The 25183-nt window shown below is 42.8% G+C and overlaps 1 protein-coding gene across 11 annotated transcripts in view; it reads right to left on the reverse strand.

Annotated features, from left to right (window-relative positions):
* Positions 1-324: 324 nt before the first annotated feature.
* DOCK10 (dedicator of cytokinesis 10) overlaps positions 325-25183 on the reverse strand; it is a 273034-nt gene continuing 248175 nt past the window's right edge. For 4 of the 11 annotated variants that reach the window (XM_043578000.1, XM_043577997.1, XM_043577996.1 and 1 more), the window contains exons 47-58: positions 24800-24898; positions 21634-21740; positions 20069-20191; positions 19818-19931; positions 18483-18488; positions 12655-12801; positions 10169-10379; positions 8557-8747; positions 6324-6424; positions 6033-6171; positions 4194-4269; positions 325-1073 (exon numbers count right to left, since the gene is read on the reverse strand). In XM_043578000.1, coding sequence (XP_043433935.1) covers positions 1012-1073; positions 4194-4269; positions 6033-6171; positions 6324-6424; positions 8557-8747; positions 10169-10379; positions 12655-12801; positions 18483-18488; positions 19818-19931; positions 20069-20191; positions 21634-21740; positions 24800-24898 — 1376 coding nt within the window. In that variant the 3' untranslated portion in view covers positions 325-1011. The remainder of the gene's footprint in view (positions 1074-4193; positions 4270-6032; positions 6172-6323; positions 6425-8556; positions 8748-10168; positions 10380-12654; positions 12802-18482; positions 18489-19817; positions 19932-20068; positions 20192-21633; positions 21741-24799; positions 24899-25183) is intronic. The other 7 variants (XM_043578002.1, XM_043577998.1, XM_043577995.1 and 4 more) reach the window with 5 other exon arrangements.

The following is a 25183-nucleotide window of genomic DNA, read 5'->3' on the forward strand; positions in this document are numbered from 1 at the left end:
TAACTTCAAAAGAGGCAGGAACGTGCACTCCTACCACAGGTTTATAGAGTGTAGAGATGGAATTTTTGTGAAGAGTCCTATTAAATACCACAACCCTTAGGATTCTGATTCATTCTATCTTCCCCAATCATTCTAGTGATCTAACTTTGGAAACCCCTGGCCCATCCAATTGATCTTTGGAAGAACTGCCTGGCTTCTGGTTGAGTTCTTTTCCTGCCTTCTTGAAAAGGCACCACAGGGAGTGAGTGTAAGATTGCATTAGCAGACGTCCAGCAGTGAACCACTTTTAGGAGCAATTCACCCACTCTTCAAGAGGGAACCAAATGCAAAGGAATTGTATTTTTTATTTCTATGAACAACAAAATACATAATTTCACATCCCATTGCTTTTGAGAGCACATATATTACAAATAAAGGAACTCCACAAACTTTAGAGATTAGTATTTATCAACATGTTTGTACACATACACAAATATTTTAATATAATGGTATCTGAAATGTTATTCATATAATTTTAGCACTGTCATAAGTATTAACTAAAAAGGCTCTTTTAAATTTGGTAAAAACCATATATTTTACAATCTTCTATTTACATTTGGAATATGCTTAAATGTTACAAAAACATTCACTTTGACCTTTAAAATATGTGTACTAGGACTTGGTATTGAACATATTATAACTGACAGCAAACTTAGGGTTTGCTTTTGAGCTACACATTCGTTGGAATTTCACGGCAAATATTCAGCTTGGCTTGATCAATGCTGCTCAAAGGAATAAAAAAATCATAAGAAATGTGCAAAGCCGAAAGCTGGCGAAATTCTCAAGCTAGCGAGGTAAAAAAAAAAAAATATTAACACTATAAAAACTTCAAATAAATTAAGTCTTTCTCTTCCCCGAGATGAGCTACAAATTCAGAAGGGTCCCTTCGAGGCGTGTCTGATGCAGTAGACCTCCCTTCAAGCGTCCTCACTGGCTGAGATGGAGACAGTGGGTAAAGGGGGAGCCGGCCTGCTAATTACTCGAGGACAGGTTCGCTCCGCTCCGCGCTTTGACGGGTCGTCCCTGCACGTAATCTTGACAGGACAAAATACAACAGGACAAAACAGAGCGAAAATCGAGAGTTTCATGTTAATATCACCAAACACGAAATTAAAAGCCAGAACAAGGATCTTTTTCTTCCCCACAAGGATTCTGCAAGCTTTTGGAAATGTACTTATTAGAGTAGTTCTGAAGAATTTTTTTTTTTTCCCAAGCCCATGCCGTCAGCATTGTGGCAAGATTTAAAATAGCTTCACGGCATAAGAGACTCTTAAAAACTGAGAATAAACTGAGGGTTGATGGGGGGTGGGAGGGAGGGGAGGGTGGGTGATGGGTATAGAGGAAGGCACCTTTTGGGATGAGCACTGGGTGTTGTATGGAAACCAATTTGACGATAAATTTCATATATTGAAAAAAAATAGCTTCACGGTACTCTTCAGCTGTCACATATGAATTTATAAGTGAACCGCTTTATGATGGTATCTGAATAATTCCAGAATTTTACTTTACTTTAAAAGTTTGTAATTCGTATTGTCATCTACAAGAAAGGGAAGCATCTGAAAGGGCATTTAAATGTTTGCATTAATGGAAATTCAATGTACGAAAAAAAATATACCTTGACCTGACTTTGAAAATAATAATAACGTGTCAAATAATACTCTCTTGTCAGATCTGTTCAAATAATGAAATGTAAATATTATAACAAGAGTAGACCCCCTGGACATCTCTAAGATGTATCTCTGTAAAGAAGAGACTTAATGAATATTTCAAATTTCTAGTTATGAAGATTTTCCCACTAGCTTCCCAAATTACTGTGGTTTAGCTCTAACCTTCTTCTAAGACAGATTAACACTTCTGTCTGCACAAGGCACCAAGCATCTGGGTACCCTATACTGCCAACAAATTCTTACGATCAACGCCACAAGTTCTGCGCCAGTAATTTGGGAAATAATGTGTGCATAGAGTATCTGAAGCTCCCAGAACAATATGACTTTGCATCTTGCCTCCTTGGCACTGTGGCAGAGTAGATCCGTTCCTCTCTCTGTACTTTATATTTGAGATCCATTCCCGCTGCTGACTTCACTATGCTGTCGTCCTCACCGCTGGAGCCGACTCCAAATGAGCATCTTATATTTATGTTTCATCCAGTTACTTACATGTATGTCTCACGCCTCCATTAAAGGACGCTTTGATGTTTTGGCTACTTATAAAATAGTGTGGCGTTCCGGGCTGCCTAAAGGTAGTTATTGTCTGCCTGTCATTTAGCAACTCCAACTGCTTTATCTCGTCTATCCTTTTTATCCTCTTCTATCTCATTCCTTACACTGACGTTTCTTTCACTAATTAGGTGGCTTTAGGATACCCTGTTAGCCGAGATTTTTCTGGACACTCTTGGAATGAGTTGCATAATTAATTCTATTTCTTTCTTTTTGTTAATTTTTAAAAATGTTTTATTTTTTATTTTTGAAAGAGAGAGAGAGAGAGAACAGGGGAGGCCAGAGAGAGAGGGAGACACAGAATCCGAAGCAGGCTCCAGGCTCTGAGCTGTCAGCACAGAGCCTGATGAGGGGCTCGAACCCACGAACTGTGAAATCATGACCGGAGCTGGAGTCGGACATTCAACCGACTGAGCCACCCAGGTGCCCCAATTAATTCTATTTTTGTTTTTCTAAAGTTCTGTATCTATTCTAACCCTTCCTTCCTTCCTTCCTTCCTTCCTTCCTTTTCTTTCCTTTTCTTTTGCAGCAGGCTAAAGTTTATTAGAGTATAAGATCAGAAAGGAAGAATGGTAGGAAAGCTTTCAGAGAGGGGACATTCAAAAGTGAATGCTCACTATTTCTATTTTTAAAAGTTCAATGGTAGAATTTCTCTCTTCCCTGTAATTATATATGTAACTTTTCCCAGAACATGTCATGAGTATAAAAGTATGTGAATGTATTCATGCATTACAGATTATGGTTTGCTCATGCATTACAGGATTATACTAAAATTTGACTACTCTTCCCTCCAGTACACTTTGAACCCAATCATTATGGCCAGGTGCCTTTTCATTAAGAAAAATTGAGAAAAGAAGCAAATAATTTTTGTTGTTGTTGTAAATCTGAACTGAGGTAAATACCCATTTTTTAAAATACTATGGACTTTGTAGATCTTTATCACTGGCTATCTATTTCTGATTTCAGGAAATTGTTCATTACAACCAACAAGTAACACTTGTCAGTACTTGCCATGACAATAGCTTCTTTTGCTCTAGATAACTTATGTTTTGCTATGGACAATTTATACTTATGATTGATAATTATCGATTAACCAGTTCTTCCTCTAGAATCTCTTTTACAGAGCTAGGAGTTAATACTTTGTCCTCTTTTCAATCTAAGGTGGAAATGTAGTAGAGTAAATCAGTTTTAAGGAAAACTTTTTTTGAAGATATCTATTTTACTGAATAATATGATCTGTGCCATCCATCCATTTCTTTTCTTTGTGTCAATTTCCAGGAAGCACAGAACCTTTGTTTTGACTTTGCTTCTTTTAGCAAAGGTTTCCTGGGAAAAAAAATTATTTTTCTCTCCTCTTAATCACCTGGTTCTTGTCTTTGTCTCTTTTGTTTGTTTTATTTTGTTTTTGTTCCAATTTGAGGTATACGGAACCTCTGTTCAGGATACGAATGAGCTCAATCAAATACACTTTATAAATTGGGGGAGTATGAATTTTCTTTTTAAAAGCTAAGTTGTTGGGGTGCCTGGGTGGCTCAGTCGGTTAAGCGTCATACTCTTGATTTTGACTCAAGTCATGAGCTTAGGTCATGATCTCACAGTTCTTGAGTTGGAGCCCTGAATTGGGCTCCATGGCTTGGGATTCTCTCTCTTGTTCCTTCTCTCTCTGCCCCTCCCCTGAAGGCGTGTGCTCTCTCTCTCTCTCTCAAAATAAATAAATAAAATAAACTTACAAAAAAAGCTAAGTTGTTAACTTTGATTGGCAAGCTTCCCCCCACCCCACATCAACCTATCTTGAAATGGAAATAAAGTTCTTCTAATGAAACACTCAGAGAACACTAGCCACTATGGAGATATCTGGGGAATATGAACAAGTAGGAAGGGGTAGGCAGACTAGAAGGCCACAAAGGACAGTGTAGACATAAGGAAAGAAAAACATACCACTTTTGCTTATAGTACTGAGGGAAATACTAGACACAGAGGAACAGAAGCTGTACAGACACGGACCGTGACAGAGCTGTCAGGAAAAAAAAGAGAAAAGCATTTTTTTGCCAGAAGTTTCAAGGTCAGGTGCAATTTATAGTTGGAAACAAGCATTTCTTCACCACCTTTCCCAACTTTAAGATCCATTGCTTGTTATTTTTGTTTCGCTCTCAGATGTGATCATCCCTTGCAAGCGAGGCATCCCTCTTGAGTTTTTAATTCCCATCACCTCTTAATCATCTGAAACCACTAAGAATAATCCCTCATTGAGGAATCCTAGCCAGGAAGATAAATGATCTCCAACGTAAGTCCATTAACCAATGTTTTTGGCTACTCTGGAGAGTTTAAAATGTGGGTAAAAGGAGGGGTGCCTGGGAGGCTCAGTCGGTTAAGCGTCCAACTTTGGCTCGGGTCATGATCTCACGGTCCGTGAGTTCGAGTCCCGTGTCGGGCTCTGTGCTGACAGCTCAGAGCCCAGGGCCTGCTTCGGATTCTGTGTCTCCCTCTCTCCCTGCCCCTCCCCTGCTCACGTTCTCTCTCTCTCTGTCTCAAAAATAAATAAACATGAAAAAAAAATTAAAATGTGAGTAAAAGGAAATGGAAAAGAAGAAAAAAGAAACATGTGGGAAATGCACTCAGAAGAAAACATTCATGTGATACATTTCAGGCTTTGTGAATAGTGTGGATAGTGCTCGGCCATTTATTTAAAAAATTTTTTTTTTTTTTAACATTTATTTATTTTTGAGACAGAGAGAGACAGAGCATGAACGGGGGAGGGTCAGAGAGAGGGAGACACAGAATCTGAAACAGGCTCCAGGCTCTGAGCTGGCAGCACAGAGCCCGACGTGGGGCTCGAACCCACGGACCGTGAGATCATGACCCGAGCCGAAGTTGGCCGCTTAACCGACTGAGCCACCCAGGCGCCCCAGTGCTCGGCCATTTAAAGAGATGAAAGGAAACGCATTTTTAGTGAGTGGCTACTATGCATGAGGCACTATCAGGAGATTATTCAAATTGTCCCCCTCCCTCAATTATTCCATAAAGAGCACATCTAACTTCTGGAGGGGGCCACGGGTAATAAGATAGATGTCCAGGTCCAGTGTGAGAGTTGATGGATGCTGGGAAGCCAAAGAATAGCGCTTGGCTTTGGACCACTTGATTATGTGTCCCTCCCAAATACCGTGATTAATGAATATCCAGATTTTGTGCACAGCTTTATAGAACATGCTGGATACATGCCAGAAATCATGGATAACTTGCTGGTGGGGTAGAGGATCAAGTTTTACCCAGTTCTGCACATCTTCAGGAGGCCCAGCCTGTGTAGAGGCAGTCTCCATCTTGATGAGCCAGGCCCTTAGTCCTGGCGTTCCTCTGGAGTATGGTGCAGAGACCCCTGGTGGCGGAACTGTGAGACTCCGTGTCACAGCCTGGGAGTTGGGACGTCCTACATCCTGGACGGGAGTGGCAGCAAACCTAGTGGAACGTCGCCCGCTGTTCCTTACTGTCTAATAGGTTCCATCTGTTCTAGAAAACCAGTAGCTCATATGGTTTGGCTAAACATATCTGAGAACTTCGGAAATCACCTGGGTTCTCATCTTCTTTTTTGTTTTTAAATGGATTTGTCCCCAACCTGATCTCTGTTTGGAGAGGCACGGAGTGTTGTACGTGGAGGAGGGAGCAACTCAGCGCCATGGTGGTCACGAAAGAGAGGAGGCATTTACAGGCCTCCTGGCACCGGGGCTAAAATGGGCACTTCCTATGAACTGGCAGCGTGGGCCGCCTCCAGGAAGGTCTTACCTGCTCATTCATGATTGTGGAGAGTTCACTGAGCATGTCCTTATAATGGGACCTCAGCTCTTCCTGGTACTCCAGCTGATCCTCCTTGATGAGACGCTCATTCACATCAAGGGCCTGTCCACACGCGTCTGCAAATTGCCTTTGGGGACAGCAGTCAGCAAATTAACAGCCGGCCCCAGAAAGCGGCAGCTCAAAGTCGGGCCTCGGTGAGACTCTGCTGCCTTGGAGAGGGTCGGGCGGGTGGCTCCTGCCTGAAGGAGTTCCAGAACCTTCCGACAAAGAAAAGCTTACCTGAATATTTCCTTCAGAAGTTTTACTTGGTTGTCAGGGTATCTCTTCGCATTGGTTTCTTCAAGGAAAGCTCGTGCGTAGGCCATCGGCCCAGCGTTAACCTGTGGGGGGAGAAGAGAAACGTCTGAGGAGAAACCCATCTCCCCCTTGGCTGGAGCCTTCCCCGCAGCTAGAAGGAGTAGCTTCCATCGTGCAGCGCCCACATCCTCTCATGCTGCTGCGGGGTCCACCGATTCGTTACCTGCCTTCTCTGCTGTCCCCCCACTCAGAAGGCAGTAAGTTACTGAAGGATCCAGCTGCGTGCTATACCTCACGGTACCTTCTCTCAAACGGTCACTTGTCCCTTGTTTCACATTTTTTGTCACCTCTGCACTCGGCTTGCACCATTGTTTTCTTAATGTCTTTGAAACCTAGACTCGTTTTGATTTACTCACGTTGAATTTTAATATCTGTGAAATCAAATGGGTGACGTACTACTTATTTATTTATTTTTTTTTTCTATTCACATTCAAGTCAACACTTCACTATTAATGGCAGCCATTCGGTCGTGGTAGTCGCGTACGCACCACCCTGGGAGTCACTGTTTTACCGGATTCCGCTTAACAGTCTGGCCTACATTCCGGCCGGAGGAGGCATTTATCAGATTTGCCGAACGAATGCACGATGCCAGGACCCACTCCTGCTCGCACACATGCGTAGGCTTCCATTCACGAAGGAGTCCGTACCCTTTAGTGCTTATGGTCTCTTCCTGTGACTGTGGGGCTTGGAAGGAATAAGGTCACAGCAGAAGGAAGCTAACACTGTATTCGAGCTGCCTTCAGATGCCCGTGCCTGCCAGGTATTGCCAGCACGGCACAATGACTAAACATTCTGGATGCTTCCTTTCGTGCCCCCCGGTCCAACGTCCACCTTCCTTGACACAGCTCTATGCTGAGAGAAGCTGTCCCGTTTGGAGGACAGCAATGGTTCTTTTTGCCTTCCGGCTTAAAAAAAAAAATTATTATTACTATTTCGAGTCAGCCATGGGGACACGGAGAAAAGGTGGGCGGGGAAGAGGAGAGCAGGTCAACATCAGGGTTGGCCTCACTGATTTTTCCTTTTTGCCTCGGGCTCCTATGTAGTTCCACGCGGCATTGTTACGGGCCTGCCTTTGTTTAAAACTTTAACTCTTTGCTCATTATAAATTGTTGGCATCGCACAAATATTATTCTATCCTGGGTACTGAGGTTTTTGATGCCCACTTACATTTTGTGCCCGAGGTGAGTGCCTCACCCGAATCTCCCTGGTCCCAGCCGGGCTGGGTTTGTTGGCCACAGGGTTTCCTCTGTGTGGTCCTCTATCTGGCAGAGGTAGCCTCAGCAGCTGACTCTCCCAGCTCTCGCTCTGTTCGACTCACTCTTGTCTCCTCTCCAGCTCCGGATCTAGGGGTGGGTAACAGCCCCTCGGTCTTGTCAGCTCCTGTGCCCACCGTGTTGTTTGTCCTAAATACTGCTTATACCTCTGCAAACAGTCTGTTTGTTCTCTTTTCTTTAATCACCCACAGTGAGCAGGCCATCTGCTGCCTTACCAGGCCCCTGACACTCAGATAAATACCGACACACATCTTGTGAACCAATAAACATTTTCAAAGGATTTGTTTCTGAACACGTTCGTGAGGCTCTTACGGACAGATATTGACGAGACAGCCGTATCTGTCATTCATTCATTCATTCATTCGTTCACTCATTAGATTTTCGAATATAGAATAGAGGTTATGCGGAGAAGATGGGAAAGGAGGATTTTATTTCAGCTAAACTTAAAGAAAAGAAAAAAAGGTTCATCTCCTGGTGTTCGCACTGGCAACAGAACAAAGTTTTCTTTTTTTTTTTTTTTTAAAATTTTTTTTTTTAACGTTTATTTATTTTTGGGACAGAGAGAGACAGAGCATGAACGGGGGAGGGGCAGAGAGAGAGGGAGACACAGAATCAGAAGCAGGCTCCAGGCTCTGAGCCATCAGCCCAGAGCCCGACGCGGGGCTCCAACTCACGGACCGCGAGATCGTGACCTGAGCTGAAGTCGGACGCCCAACCGACTGAGCCACCCAGGCGCCCCAAAACAAAGTTTTCAAGACTCAGAAAAAGTTGCGGATGGTATCAGAACAGAAAAATGACTCTCACATCCTGTCAGAAATTTCCAGGGCACTTGGTACCAGGTGCCACGGGCCGTGTGCGTCCCTGCTCTGGACAATGCCTACCTTCACGCTGACACTTCCTTGGACTTTGAGCTGCAGTCGGATCATGTCCACCTCATCCATTGTGCAAAGCTGATTCAGCTCAGAAACTTTCTTGGACATCTCGTCAATGGCCACTTCGATAGGATTCAGTTCTGTGCTCGACTGGCTTATGACTTGTATTCGCTTCTTCACGTAGGGGAACAAGTGACTGGCTGCACGAAAGCAACGCGAGAGAATGTGAAGCCTGAAGGTTAGGGAGGCGTCCAGGGTACCCCTGAAGGTCCGGATGATCTTGTATCTCTCTTTTGGAAAATGTTTATTTATTTTTGAGACGCACACACGCGCACGCACACACACACACACAGTGCAAGCGGGGGAGGGGCAGAGAGAGAGGGAGGCACAGAATCGGAAGCAGGCTCTAGGCTCCGAGCTGTCAGCACAGAGCCCCACGCGGGGCTTGAACTCACGGACCGCGAGGTCATGACTTGAGCCGAAGTCGGTTGCTTACCCAACTGAGCCACCCGGGCGCCCCTTGTATCTCTTTTTTATGCACAGCACATTCCACCCTGCACTTTTTCTGTGTATGCGAGTTATTTTTTCTCCTGTATACCATGGTGTCTAACGTCTCTTAGGTTTTGGCCCAACTAATGTTGCCTGGCTTGCTCTCGCGCACCTGGCTGGCCAACCTGTCCTCGTTCTATGGGCTGGATTAAGGCCTTTACAGTCTCCAACCACTGAGAAGATTACAGTTTCCCTCACGACTTATCATTCAAATAAAAACGACACTAAACCACACTAACGAATGCTTCCGTCTCCACCAAATAGCATGTCATGATCTCTTTGTTCTGATCGTTTATGATAAAAGTTCTGAAAAAGTGTCCCGGAAGATGAATGTGTCCTGTCATCTGGATGTCGCTGCTATTCTTGTATCCACTGCGCTATCCAGGACTGCTCATCAAGATTCTTCTAGAATACCCTTGTGTGTCTTTCTCCTCCGTCGGCCTGAGGGGCCCCTCCTGCGTATTCCCATTTTCTCCTACTCTGCTCACCTGAACGTCTTGCTTTACTTGGCTCTCTCCTACCAGACCGTGAACCCTGAGGGCAAGAGTCCTGTTGTATTTGTTTCAGCTCCCAGAACGGTGCCCGGCACCTAGCAGGCGCTCACGGCACGTTTGCTCAGTAAGCGAGAGGCTCCCCGGCTCCTAGAGCAGCTCTAGACAGCGCTGGAAGGGATGTGGGAGGTCATCCCCTGCGTTCAGTTGACACGTGAGGAGCCCCAGCTCCAGAATGGTTTAGAATCTTGCCCCAAGCACACAATTCTGAGAGCTGCTAACCCTGAAGTCACCGGGGGTGGGCTCAGGGAGGGACGAGTGGTTAAGTTCAGAGCTGTTCCCGGGACACCGGCACCATGACCTTTGCAGCCCTGACGTCTACAGGGAAGGGGCGGATGAGGTAACCATAGGGGCGGTTTCTCTTCTGGTTGACTTCCCAAGGGGGGGACGCCAGCTCTCCCCGGCCAGCATTCCTAATTTCGCACGTCGGGTGGCTGTCCGCGAGACTGCGACCACCCCCGCCCCCCACCAGGGGCCCCGCGTTGCAGCCAGCGCTCTGCCCGGCCGCGGGCGGCACTTACTGGTCAGCACGGTGCGCCGCTTGCACTGCTCCTCTACCCCGCCGTGCTTCTTGCCCGACAGCGTAAAGGGCGTCTCGAAGACGAAGCGGTTGATGTTGTGGTGCATCTCGAAATCCGTCTTCCGGTCCTCGATTTCCTTTTCCTCAAAGAATGGTGTGACATAGGTCACCTGGATGTAGGCATATTTGGGGTCCAGATCCTTGGGGTTTACCTGGGTGGACGCGTTAACGGGGGAAGAGAGTGGTGAGCCGCGGGTGCTCCGGGAAGTGAGCAGGGCGCTCTGCGTTCCCCCCCGCTGGCATCCTGCTGGCCTGTCCCTGTCCCCGTGGGGAAGAACAGGCAGTCGGATCCTTTCAGAGGCTGGGTGGCCCTGGCAGCACAGAAAGAGTAACTGGCCGGACTGCGGTCAAGCAGCCAGGTGGTGGCAGAGGTAGGACTGGAGCCAAACTTTCCGGTAGTGACGTTCTTCCAAACATACGCACCTGGCTAAGGCGTTTTACTTATAATCCTTTCTTTTCTTTTTAAGAGGTTATTTGAGAGAGAGGAGAGAGAGAGAGAAAGAGAGAGGCAGAGAGAGAGGGAGACACAGAATCCCAGGCAGGCTCCAGGCTCTGAGCTGTCAGCACAGAGCCCGACGCGGGGCTCGAACTCACAGACCACGAGATCATGACCTGAGCCGAAGTCGGCCGCTTAACCATCTGAGCCACCCAGGTGCCCCTCTTTTCTTTCTCTTCTGTAGTGAATGTCCTCACTTTTGTCTAGAACACAAGCTTTTTTTTCCTTTTTCTTTTTATGTATTTTTGAGAGAGAGAGAGAGAGAGAGAGAGCAGCAGAAGAGGGGCAGAGATAGGGGGACAGAGGACCTGAAGCCGGCTCTGCGCTGACAACAGCGAGCCCGAAGTGGGGCTCGAACTCACGAACCATGAGATTATGACCTTAGACTAAGTTGGACGCTCAACCGACTGAGCCACCCAGGCGTCCGGAGAAAACAAGCTTCTTAAGAGTAGAAATATATCTCCTTGTCCTTCGATGATTCAGCCATGTACCTAGACCTGGGCTCGGGCTTTGTTGGCTGAGTGGATTAACTGGTTAGCCTGTCTCATGATTGCAAATATATTTATTTTCAGTTTCTCTAATACCTTCTCTTATCTGCAATAAATCATCCTATATAATTTCTTTACTAATTCTGCTTTGGTGAATAAGCTTCAGAAATAGCAAGGAAGACAGGCTAGGGGGTCCCAAGAAGAGCCAGGGAATTTTCAAGGTTGGAAGAGATGATTCTCAGCCTCTTTTCTAAAGATTTCTGGAAGAATTTTTAAACTTCTTCCAGCTTTCTCCATCTGTTTACGTACTCACTGCCTATCTGATTCCAGAAATTTGAGGAAGCTCATGAACTTATTTATGATGTTCCTAAAATTATACTGTAAGATGAGTATAACTGTATCTACTTTACAGATTAAAAAAAAAATTCAGAGTGGTTATCTAGTTTCTCCAAGATGGATCACCAGCTGATAGAAGGTGCCATGATGGAGTGAAGACTGCAGATGTCTGCCACTAAATTGGGCATTTTTCTCATCTCACTAGGAACCCTATGTTTCCTATTTAGGAGTGCCACCATGAGGGTGATTCGAGTTCTTTCCATCTTTAAGGGGACGGGGATCTCACCTTTCAAGCTAAGGGAGAGAGTGACGGGCACATCGTGACAATTTCTGCCCAGACCCAGGAATCTCATGCCCCGATCCCTCCAAATACCAGCTGAGTAAAAGAGGAGGGGAGAAAAGAGACCTTTTCTTTGGTGGCCCAACAGCGGCCTCCCCACTTGGGCACCAACCTGCTTTTTGAGATGCATTCCTCTGCTATACTTTTCTGTCCAACCTGTGTTGCAGACACCTGCCATTGTGTCCCCTTCTCATTCCTCCCTGGCATCGCCTGTGCCGGGCTCCTCAGAATGCCCTCTGCTTCCGGCAAACGGCTTCTCACTCTGCGATCCCCAGATCAGACATCCTTCCTCCGTGAAGCATTGCCCAGCCAAGAATGAGCTGCTCAGGGAGCCCTGAACTTTCTCCCTGTGACTTAGACCTGTCTCCCGAGGAACTCCCTGGGCTCTATTTAATTAACCGTTTGCATGTAGCCGCCTCTTCTTAACCCCGTGTGCACCGTGAGCTCTGGAAGGAACAGTGGGCCCAATCACTTTAACCCTTAGGCTGCTATTCAAATGCAAGTAATCTATGGCAGAAATAGAGAATTTAGTAACTTGTTTCTAAGGTTACCTAAAAGTTACTCAAATAAACACACATAACATTTTTGACCAAAAAAAAAAAAAATCGCCAACCATCCAATAAACAAACAGGCAAAACCTCCCGTGTGGTTGAGGCAGGTTACTTTTGCAGTCAGGCAGAAAATGAAAACCTTAACAGATACAGCTAAAAAAACTAAAAAAAAGGAGTCAATTATTCACATGTGCATGGATGCCGATTTTCCTTTACCTTGTTGGAATCCTGGATTATCTTCACATTGTCTGCACCAAATTTATCCGCATAGAGCTTGAGCAGTCTTTGAGAAATCTCCGAGAGGCCCGTCAGCTTAGGCTCTTTATAAATATACTCCTTACCTTCCTCCTCTTCAAAAAAGCCCTATGGGAAACGCACAACAAACCACCAGTTTTATTAGGGCACTCCAACTGCAAATCACAAACACAAACAAAAGCTATTTACTTAAATAATATAGCCAGTCTTCGGTTGTTATCCAAGCCATGGATCAGCACCCTATGAAATTGAAAGAAAAAGTAACATAAAAAAAATACCATGTTAGAATCAGTCAATAATGAAACACTCCCCACCAGGCCAAAGACCCTCCTGAGATAACCTTACACCTGTTTTCTCTGTTTGTAGAAATCCGTGGTTACACCTGCTTGCACGTATTTTGGGAGAAGAATGCCCTCATGTGGCAGCCTGGGGTAGAACACAGAGTCTGGAGTAATTTTTGGCCTTTTTCATAAGGCCTTCTTCACGTCTTTGGCACCAGCAGAGGAAACTCTGTGTGTCATGTAAACGTACCTAGAGGTACGAGTCGATATGCACCCCACATCACGTCAGATGCAAAGCCATAATTCTCTGGATCGTTGTCCTAACAGGAATGACATATGGTAGGTATGTTCCCAAGTGCTGCTATTTTAAAAAGAACTGTGATATGTCTTCAGACGCGCGATGCAAGCATATGCAATTTCATTATTCCATTTACTTTGCGAATAGGTCTTTTACAATCCTGCAAAGCTAAAATAGGGGATCGAAAACAGTAACCATGCCATCATGTTTATGCCATAGGAGCAAGTAGGTTTCAGCCTCTGTTAATTTTATTTGTCTGGTTTGAAACGGGGGGGAAGGTAAGATTCTATCATCTGAGGATAACCAAGTGAGGCAATCTTCACATCTCCTTCTCTTTGAAGCGACACAGCATCATCTTTCCTGTGGAATGCATGTGGCCTCAGAATACTGGATTAAATTGGGAGTTAAGAACCTAGGCTCTCATGGTTTCTTCTGACTGCAGAGTTTACCTCATGAAAATGGCTTTTGAGGGCCAGGTGAAGATCCGGAGGTCAGAAAGAATCTTAGCTGTACTTTTTCTGCTTTTCTCATTTCTGATTAAAAAAAGAAATATTCATTGTATGTAAAAAACACACGCAGCAAGCATTCTAATGCTGTACTTTTGGCTAATGTGAGGTGGTTGATCTAAGAGTAAGGATTAAAATGCACAACCATATGGTGCTTTATGCTTGCAAAGCACTTTTGCCAGGTTAAGTCTGACCATGTGAACAGGATACTTCGTTTCGTAAATGGGCCGTAACTGAGGACGATGAACTCGTTCATCAGCAGAGTTCTTGTCAAGCAGGTGATCGCCTGTTTCCTTGTGCGTTTCCAGAACTGACTTTGGGCTTTTCAAAGGCAGAGAAGTGTCTTGTCCAACAGTACATGTTCAGTGTTTAACACAGAGCCTGGTCTTTAGGGGAATTTCACTCTACCTTCGTTGAATGAAGAAGCAGATGAATGAAATAGTTCTTAGAGGGCATACATCTTAAAGATGTGTATTTGCACCGGGTATAACTGGAAAAGATTCCATGGATTCTAAGAAAGATGTTTTTATTGAACGATTTTTTTTTTTAAAGAATGGTCAAGACCACACGCAGCTGAATATAGGAGTCCCCTGACCCCAAACTGCTAAAAAAAGTGACTTAGAGTATTGAAAGCACAAAACGTGCTTCACCGTCATTCCTCAAGAGTTGGTAGGGGTAGTGAGGTCTGGCCCGGTTCCCACATGGCTTCCAGCCTGCCATGATTTTTCTGTCTCTGTCTTTGTGAAGACTTGTCTGGTTCAAGGTCAGAAGTTAGTGGCTAAAATCGACAGACTGACACATCAGAGAAACAGGACTTCTGAGGCCATCAACCAGAACCCCCACAGGGCAATCGCTACAGCCACATTTGCAACTTCTTTTCAATAAGAAAAATGTCTCCAAGTTTCAGGAAAAGATTTTCTCACCACGCTGTGAAAACTAGCACAAAGAGACATTTTCACTGTGAATTTTTCTCCACTGACAAATTTCTGAGTCCAGGGTTAGCAGCAAAGGAGAGGTGGGAAGCAGGATTTTATTGTCATTACTCTGACCGTTGGCTCTGGTCTCAGTCATGACCTGTGACTTCCTTTCATCCCTGCTCCTTGATCTGCATGATGGAAACAGTACAGACTCAGAAGTCTAGTGGGAGGCCCCAAGAACAGTGCCTGGTACACAATAGGCCCTTGGTGTGTGTTAGTGCTGATGAGGAGGACAGCAGTAACAAAGAAAAACATTCCGTGTCAGCAGAGCAATCTGAGCTCTGACTGGCATGCAGGGACAACAGCTTAACTGAGTGTGGAGTGCTTCAAAATACACATCTTCAGCTGCTCTGCACAGCAACTACAGTTTTCCTTATTATATGAAAGGTCTATTGACGCTGATTTCAATATCTTGGTAAGTGACTGATCAGAAAGAAATTGTGATTATTTACTCAATTGGCCTGAAAAGAGACACCTGTTGGGACTATTTTCTGTAAGAAGTAGAAAGAAGCTGGAGTGCAAGAATTAAAAATTTCATCTGCCGTCTTCTGGGGATCACGCAAGAGCTTCTGGAGCCAGCTCAATGGCAGTTCTGAAAATGGGGGGAACGTGTGCTTACCTTTTACCCAGAGAAACTATCAAAGCAGAGCCCACTGAGCCACAGGATACTGTCTTAGGGGAGTTTTCAATTTCTAGCTCTCTGAAATAAATGATTCATCAGTAGGGACACAGGTGATGACAACCCAGGGGTCGTTTGTCTTTTGCTTCCGCCCCAAGGTTACGAGTAAACTGCCTTTCGTGGCGACGGGAAATGTGATCACTGCATTTCCCTTGCTAGTTTGACTTTCTAAATGTCACGGTACAATGCGATACATATTCTGAGCAGTCGTTGTGAGGAAACAGCACATATTCCAGTTAAACAAGGACTCTGAATCGGCGCAGTTAACAACCACGAGTTACGAAACGTGCAGGCAATAGATGATGATAAAAATACACTTCAGTGGAACTGGTAACTAAAATTGACTCCTTATTAGATGTTTCTGAAGATTCTTCAGAATCCACAAAGCCCCTGCATCATTACGGGGAACGTCAAATATAAGCGCCCCTGCTAGTCTACTTAAGTCTTTTGAAGTTCACGAGCAAAGGAATGCATTCAAAGAGGAACCTCGTGTATAAATGTGGGTCCGAAAGTATTAAAAGGCTAAATGCTAAGCTAAGCTACAAGAATGCAGACAAACATTTTCATAGAAATACAAACCTCTCTCTCAATATATATTTTAAATACATATGTGTTAAAGATAGATCTCTATATATTTTAAACACAAATTATATGTATTAAAAATATATTCTATATCAATGACTTTCATATACATGGGGAGCCAGAAGGGTGTAGCACACGACCAGAAGGTGGTTTTTCAAACTACACATCCGCCTTCTCTCCTCCTCTTAATCTCTTTTCTGTCAAGTTTCTGAGACACATCTACACCCATGCAGGCAAGATGGGGAACCATGAAATCTGCATCTTTTGGCCACCGGAATAAACAGTCCCCAAGCCTTTCATTTATATATTCCAAGAGCATCTAGCTGATATTCTAAGTTATGCAAGGGGTATTCGCTTGCTTGCTTTCACGCTAAATGTCAGGGCCTAAGTATTTCATTGATTACAGGTGGTGTTTGATCACTACTGCTGTTTCATCAGTCTGGAAATGAATACATCAGGGACACTCTGGAGGGTGCTTTATATAGGCCGCTCTGTGTAAAATTTCCACAGTCAATGACGTCAGGTGTTGCATTTGAAAATCCGTATTATGCACGACTTGCGTTCTTAAGGCCCCCGCCATGAAAAAAAGGAGTTTCCAACTTGTTTTCTATTATCTGCCTCCTTGCAGACATAATAACTACACTAGCCAATACCATGTGATGAAAGCACTACCCACACGGGACGCTAAAATATTTACCGGAAGGCCTTAGGGAGGCAAAGAGCCTATAGCATATTATATTCCCATAATCTTCGTAACATGATTGCAAGACATGCCAATTTGGATATTAAAAGATGAATTTTACAGGGACATAAAGTGCCATCATGAAAAAGAAATTATTTCTGACTACGGGGATTATGCTAATCAAGTAGTTAACACTTTATCTTAGATCTTTAGAACTTTCATTCTGCGCACGTTCAGGGAAATGTTCAAATCGAGTTAGTATTTCTTCATCATCAAGTGTGAAGTGATGTGCACTGTCCGCTCCTGTTCAAGACATGTTCACACTCTCCACTTGGGGTCCTGGGACAGCTTTTTGAATTTCATCTGAACAGTGATGAACGAGCCTCTACATTGCCGTGTATCAAGATGACCTCCATTAGGTTTTGTTCAAAGGGGGCTGGGGTTTGGGCTTAGAAAGTACCACGCTTAGGCATGTACCCAGGTCTGCAGATTTTCCAAAACACGTTTAAGCTTAGGTTGGAACTTTTAATGAAAGACACTTGAGAATACTGGCAGCGTTAAAAGAGAAAAAAACCAAGTGCACAGTCAGCACACGTTATTGAGGAATCTGCAAAAAGAACAAAGTTAGGTCATCTGAAAGTAGCTCTTTCCAGACCTTCCCCACTGCCCCCCTCAGTCTATTTAGTACAAGGGTTTTCAGGTATTCTTTTAGTAGGTGAGTTAAGGACCCATGGCCCCAATTTTATAAACGAAGGTAGAAAATACTGGTAGGGACACGGGGAGGGCTTAAAGAATTACAAAAAGGTATGTACCGGTCAGACAATGTGTGGATAAGGAAAGAATTTGTCTTTCCAACTTAATCGACAATAATTATGTTGAATCATTTTTGTAGGTACAAAATGATTGAATATAGGCACATTCACATGGTTCACAGAATGAGAAAATTCTTCTGTGTTCCAGAGCTCTAGGTGCCGGCGTGATATTTCTGCCTCTGCTGCCTTTCCAAAATTTCTTTCTTTTCTTTCTTTCTTTCTTTCTTTCTTTCTTTCTTTCTTTCTTCTTTCTCTTTCTTTCTTTCTTTCATCATTTTTTATTTTATTTTATTTTTATTTTTTTAAACATGAAATTGATGGTCAAATTGGTTTCCATACACTTCTGTTCACATCTCAAGAGACCTACTCTGCCCTACTGGGTAAAGATTTAGCTCACTGGTCATCTTTTGTGTTGGGTATCGAGACCATCACCTCTGCTCAGAGTTCCCCACCAAAGACAGCCCTATTTCTCTACGACACTCATATGGAAAGGAGGAGGGTCCGATCAGGAGACTGGCAGGGTGCCCATCAATGACCACTGCTCCAACCTCTAAGACTCTGACCACCATGCCGTTTATAATCAGCTGTGAGTCATAGTGGTCCGAAATGAGCAGACAATCTCCAACACTAAGCCTACTCTGCACGCCCTGCAAACGCGTGGTGCTCGTATTTATCTGAACGTGCGCTGGAGCGTATGTGTGGTTACGTAGGTTTTTAAACTACATCTCCCTTTGTGCGGAATGATAATACACACATAAAATAAACGATACATTTTTGTAATTCAGATAACTGGAATAAACACAATTTAGTTCGGGAAATGCCGGATGACTCCAAAATGAATGGAAGCAGGATTATCCCACCGTCGTACCCAATGTTGATTTGCACACAAAAAAGTTACGGTTCAGTAAAACCATATGGAGGGAAGTGTGAGGATTATTAGGGCATGCAAATGGAGAGAGAGAGAAAACTTACCACAGCCTGGAACCATCAAGACCAAAAGAAGAAAAGAATAAACATCTGCATTAAAATCTGGTAAGAAAGCAGCATATTTTATTTCTACCTGGTCAGTATGCCTAGATGAGATATGGGCTGGAGAAACCATCAGGTGGGCAATCTTGTTTTCACGACCAGACTCTTAATGGCAGTTTATTACTTGTTCATTGGAAAGACGGCCTGAAGGATTGTAGATGCGAATCTTGGTTAGCTGAGTGCACGTCGTGTGTGCCACTTCTCTTCTGCTCAGTTGGTCTGTGGCCACTCCCTAGAAACCCTGCTTTTCTCCTGCAATCCCTCAATGCCCACATTCCCTTCTTGATGGGGTGTCCTGCCATTTTTTTTTTTTGCTAATGCTTCCCTGAGGTCAAAAATTGTTTATTTTCTCCATGATATTCAAGATACCCTTCCCTTATCTTTCTCCTTCTCTTCTGCGGATTCCCACGCTTTCTCCCTGCAATGTACGTATCACTTCAAATAGTTCTGCTTCTCTCTCATGTCTACGTTTAGTCTCTATCCGTGGGCCATTTCCACCTGCTTTGTCCATCTCCATACTCCTGATGCTGTTATGCCTCGGGAGGAACATCTGAGTTGGATTAACCTGTTCATGGAAAGTGGCCAAGGGGTGATATTTTTCTTTCCAGGTAGAGAGAAGCTTATCTTTCTTAATTAAGAAGTTAGCTTTAAGCTGCCGTTGGTGATTAGAGGACAATAATTTTTTTTCCTCAAAAGAAATTAAAATTTGGTAGGAAAGCAGCATATTTTATTTCTACCTGGTCAGTATGCCTAGATTAGATATGGGCTGGAGAAACCATCAGGTGGGCAAAATCCATTTTTCAATGGGAAATGATCTAGAATGATCAGGCTGGATCTGACTTCTTCAGCTGCAGCCTTAAAAGATTCCGAGGAGAAAACGAAGTTATAGGCAACCCCGAGGGGAGGGAAGAAAAGGAAATGAGAGGGCAGGAGTCATCGCAACTGTGAAAATGAAAAAACGCAACGTTCGGGGTGCCTGGGTGGCGCAGCTCAGGATGCTGAAAAATAAGTGTCCTTTTTCTCTAAAAAGTTAGAAATCATTGGTTTCAACTCGGTCTGTACTAAGGCCCATGGATTTCTCTCTTTGTTTCCCAGTTCAGTACATTCTTGTAGACAAACATAGGACTCGGGTATCCAGAAAAATCCTCATATATATGTAGACACACCCACATCCTCTTGATCGCCTGGCACGTGGAGTCAGCCGTCTCATCGAGAATGAAAGATAAAGTTTAGTTGTTTAACAGAATTTCCAGGCCACGGAGCTTCTGGTAAACTTACCTGCCCGTAAAAGGCTACACGATAGTAGCGACCGAACAGCCTCTTCTCTGAGTTCACCACCTCTGCAACTTTTAGGTACGACCGATGAATGTCGTAGTAGAGATCTGATAATTTCTGAAACCATAAATCAAAGGGTTTCGTGACGATGATGCTGACATAAAAAATAGGCAGTTTCCACGTTTGAAAACTGTAAGTAAATCACCAATTTAGAGCAGGGTATTTTAACCAGCGTCTAGCTTTAGAAAACGTACCTTGAAGTCTCTCTGCTTCTCAAAGACAGCGATGATGGGTTTGTTGACGTCAGCGATGAGTTCATATCGCTCAGACTTCCAAAGAAACTCCGCACACAGGTAGAGCTGCTCCACCAGGATTTTCTGCAATTCCCCAAATCAAAAGGAGATTCAACACGATGAACACTGTGGTTCCTCCCTGAACCTGGTTTTCAAAACTGTTACAGTGTCAATTTTCTTCATAGTGGGGTTACTCTGTTTCCTATCTTTGTTATTGGCATCTACGTCCACCCTGGACAGGATGGTGGTGTCTTGGATCTTTCTTTTTCCATCACTGACTTAGTCCTGCAAGCTTGCTAATTTGAATCTATGAAATGCCTTCAGGTCTGTCTCATTCTTTCCATTCCACGGTCACTGCCTTGGATCAAAACTCTGTTCATTTCCCCCCAACGCCCATAGTGGTCTGCTAATAATGTATTTTGCACTCCAGTCCATCCTACGTGTTGTTCTCCAGGCAGCTTTCTAAAATGTACATCTGATCATGAGCTCTCCACTGCCCTGAGCCTTTATAGGAACTCTAGGGTCTTTGAATGGCTGTCCAAACTCTATCTCCATCCCAACCACTGTCACGTAAGAAGTTATTTTCCTTTAGTTGCGTATATTTATACTTGATGGGTCTTAGACTGAAAAACGTTCGCCTTTCTCAAGATTGTACACTTTTTGAAAGCCAGAATTGTGGGTTATTTAGCTCTTCTCCCCACCTTAACTCAATGCCTCACATATACTAGTGGTCTAATAAATGTTCAGCTGAATCAAATTATATACTCCCTAAAGGAAGTCAATTATTTGTTGGAATCTTTTCAACAGTGTCTTCGCAGAAAAGACTCTGAAGCATTGTTTGTTAATCTAAATATGTAGTTGCATTTATTGCTTATTTGCAAGGTACACTAAATTAATATAAAACCATCTATAAAATTAAATTGAACTCTGCCCCCAAACTTGCTTTCTGTATCCTTTTTTTTCAATTGATGTAACATTAAGATAGAAACAATTAGCTTATGAAATATTTTACTTACTTGATGAAGAAGCTCTATTTTCTTCACCAGAATTATTGCAATTATCAGTACTTCTTTCAATTAATGAAAAATAACCATGGTTTGCAAATCAGAAGGTTTTCTGCATAAACTAGTGAGACTTTCTGCACAAGTGTATTTACAAATACACTTTCTAATGCATTAAAAAAAAAGTTGTGACCAGCTCACAAAATTTTCAGTATCCCTTACTGTATTTACCAAAGGACTAGAGATTTTATATCTTATAGAAGAGCTGATAGAGCACATTTGGGTCCATTTTAGAGAAGTAGAGTTTAGTTTAAGTGGTCATCAAAAATTATACTTTATCAGTGGAATCTGCTATTTATTATTCTCAGCTGAACTGTAGCCTGCCTTTCATTTTGCCTAAGTCATATTCTAGAGTAACTTTATTTGATTTCTGAACAAGATTTTTCTCCTCCATATTTAGCTTAATGTAACAATTCAACGCATCTGTTTTCTCAGTTACTGTGCACTAGATTATATTGGTCCAACCTCATTGTACGGTGTGTCTTCCATTCCCGAATCTTCTTTCATTGCTCCTTCTTCTTTAATATTTGGTGTAATGCTCAGAAAAGCTGGCCAGCCCATAGAGAACATGCCTTGAGAGGACCAAGCAAAATGAGACATTATTATTTGAGCCACATCCTGTTTGGGATAGAGCATGCCTTTCTTCATGGTAGCATAATAAAACCCACTCTGTCAACAAGATGGGTAGACTATGACTGTTGATAAATATTCTCTCCAAGGCAACCAATGATCCTGTTTTCTAATTTTGCATCATTTTTCAGGTGACATATTTTCTTTTAGAAGCTGGCATGGACAAAATACAGAATCTGTAGATAGACACAGTTGCAACGTTCTAGTTTAGCCAACCCCTTGGAGGCTGTTTCTCCCATTTGTCAAACTGAAGACATTAGTTATCTATCTCAAAAGATGGTTGAAGGGACGCAAACATTAATACTGAGCAAACAGCTGGTATGGTCAGTGCATTATGAAAACAATGCTCATTACTCGCTGATTTTCACTCCTTTGCATTATCTAGAAACTTCCTTAAATTTTCTTAGCACCGTGGCTACCCAGATCAAAACAAATATATCTGGCTCTACAGATAATATATAAAAACAGTTGATAATGGGCCATGTCCCCAGAGGAGGGATTGGAACTGAATTTGAGTAGTCAGGGACACAGCTTACACTGTCAGACCAGTCCTTGAACTTTGGCCCCATCACAAACTCACCATGCTCTCTCTCTAGGGCAGCCTGTATCACTTACTCTTGGTTTTCTCACTCGAAAACAGGAGGCAGTAATAATAGTACTTTCATTACTGAGCCCAGTGCGGGGCCTTACCTGGAGCAGGTGCTTTTAGAATTCGAGTTGATACTTTTGTGACATGTTTCCATTTTTAATAATCAGCTCATTGGCTATGTAACTAAATTATCACTCCAAAATGTGCTAAAAATTATAATTAGGATAATTACTGCAATCTAATTCTTGCATTAGAAATTCTACTTCCCTACTTTTAAAAATGAGAATATTCCTTCTGCAATTAAACATATATTAAAATATTTGACAACTGAGGAGCAGGGACCTATATATCCCCGACAGAGCAGAGAAAGTCACGATACATCTCTTGCAGGATGATGATCCTTGTAATAGCTGTACTTTCTGGAGTTGCTCATATTTGCCCGTATTCTGGTTATTTGCACATTGTAGTGAAGGGATACTCTATCCCTGTGACTTGGAAACATCATAATGTAAAAGTATATTGAGGACTTCAGATATATGCCAATGGATATGAATATATGCTAGTGCATCATAAAAAATCACCTTCCTTAGAGTTTACCAAACAAATACATTCTTTTCCCAGTGGATATGTTATAGTCCAGTATTACCTCCGGTCTAAAAGTCGGTATTTAAAATTTTTTCATGTTAAAGTCTCACACAAAATTTTGGGATATACGTTTCCACAATTTGTCAAACGGACACCTAGTTTTATCAGGTGTCTTCAGTTTTGTTTTTTGTTAGAATTTGAAATAGTCTTTACGGAGCTGTATTACGATATAAAATAGATACGATATATATATGTCTGATTCCGATATAAAATAGGTGGGGGTGAAGGGTATGTTAGACAAAATAATGATACTTTTGATGACTTGTATATAAAAATGAAGCTGAATAGCTAGTGTGGAGCTAGGCAGGAAGATCCCTGAATTTTAGCGTGGACACAAGCCACGATGCCAGGTGTGACCTCCTCCTCGAACTATCTCACGGTTCACTTGGTTAACTTGGCTCATATGTTCTTTTTGCAAAATCCACTGAGATTCTTTAGAAAATATATGCATTTTTAGAAGAACAAGGGATTATGTTAATTAATTAAATAAGGGCTTCATTAAATATGTATACGTAACTGAAGTCCAAGTTATCTTTCGTTCAGTTATTTTGATCTTCAGATCTAAGGATTTGTTTGTGTTTTTCATACACGGAGTTTTCCACTGAATTTTGAAAGTTAAGATAGTGTTATGAAGTAGATTGCAGGTCATATCCTTTGGGTTTGAACAAGCTTTTTCAATAAAAAACAGATTAAATATATTAACTATATTGCCACATTTTTTGCAAAGAGTAATTCTTTAGTGATTGTTACAAAATCTTTCATCAAACATTAAAGATGAAGTATTTTTAATTAAAGGAAATCAGTGCTATAAATTATTATATGTTGTAAATTGTCAGAACCAGTTAACATTAAAAAATTTTTTTTAATGCTTATTTATTTTTGAGACAGAGAGAGAGACAGAGCATGAACGGGGCGGGGGGAGGGTCAGAGAGAGAGGGAGACACAGGATCTGAAGCAGGTTCCAGGCTCTGGGCTGTCAGCACAGAGCCCGACACGGGGCTTGAACTCATGGACCATGAGATCATGACCTGAGCTGAAGTCAGACGTGCAACCCACTGAGCCACCCAGGCGCCGCAACATTTTAGAAAAACAAAATGGAGGGACGCCTGGGTGGCTCAGTCGGTTAAGCACTGACTTCAGCTCAGGTCATAATCTCACGGTTCGTGAGTTCGAGCCTCGAGTCAGGCTTTGTGCGGACAGGTCAGAGCCTGGAGCCTGCATCGGATCCTGTGTCTCCCTCTCTCTCTGACCCTCCTCCGCTTGCTGTCTCTGTCTCTGTCTCTCTCAAAAATAAAATACACATTAAAAAAATTTTGTATAAAAATGAAATGGAACATGTTGATTATATAGTCCCGCATATATATTTTTGGCATTCCTTATTTTCAACAAGTAGGTTTTTTTTACATTTCAAGATTAAAATGGATTTCTCTTGCAATTTTAAACAATTTTAGAATAAAATCCCAAGGGCAGACTAGTATGCAAATCGGAAGCAAATATGGCCATAACTCATAATCCTAAATATTGGATAAGATGCAGTTCTATTTGCTGAGAACTTTTTGGTTCTGAACTTCATAAATTTGGATGGATTTCTGAATGGTAGGAGCCTCAGACTCTGACAGCGTGAGGTATGAAGGTCTGGGATAGCTTTTGCTTCTAAGAATATACATTTAAGAATTTCATCGAAGTAAACTTGAAGCAGCAACTTGATTTGCTCTGCTCTGTTCCCTGGGGGTAAAGGAGCTTATGCGGGAGAGTTAGAGCACTCACTTCCTCCGCTGGGAGCTGTTAGTAATGGGTAGTTATCACAGGGATGGGTATCCTCCGGGAGCAGGGGTGGTGTGCAAATCTTTTCCATTTTCCAGTAACCTATGGTAGTGCAAGATGAGGTTAAGACATGGCTACAGGTTGGTGTTAATACAAGCTTATGAGACTATACATCAGTAAACGATAAAACATTCTCATTTTGAACTAAGAAGCTGACCAGTTAGCTTTTTTGTAGACAGATTAAACATGATAGTGGCATGAAAGCTAAAATTGATAAGTACGGCATAATTAAAACTATCTGTGACCATTAATGTTACTTAATGAAACATAACTGAGATTATTACTAAAATCAAGAAGTTAATTTTAATTTAGGCTTCAGCATGTCAC

Source organism: Prionailurus bengalensis, chromosome C1, assembly GCF_016509475.1.
Source record: "Prionailurus bengalensis isolate Pbe53 chromosome C1, Fcat_Pben_1.1_paternal_pri, whole genome shotgun sequence".
NCBI classification, from domain to species: domain Eukaryota; kingdom Metazoa; phylum Chordata; class Mammalia; order Carnivora; family Felidae; genus Prionailurus; species Prionailurus bengalensis.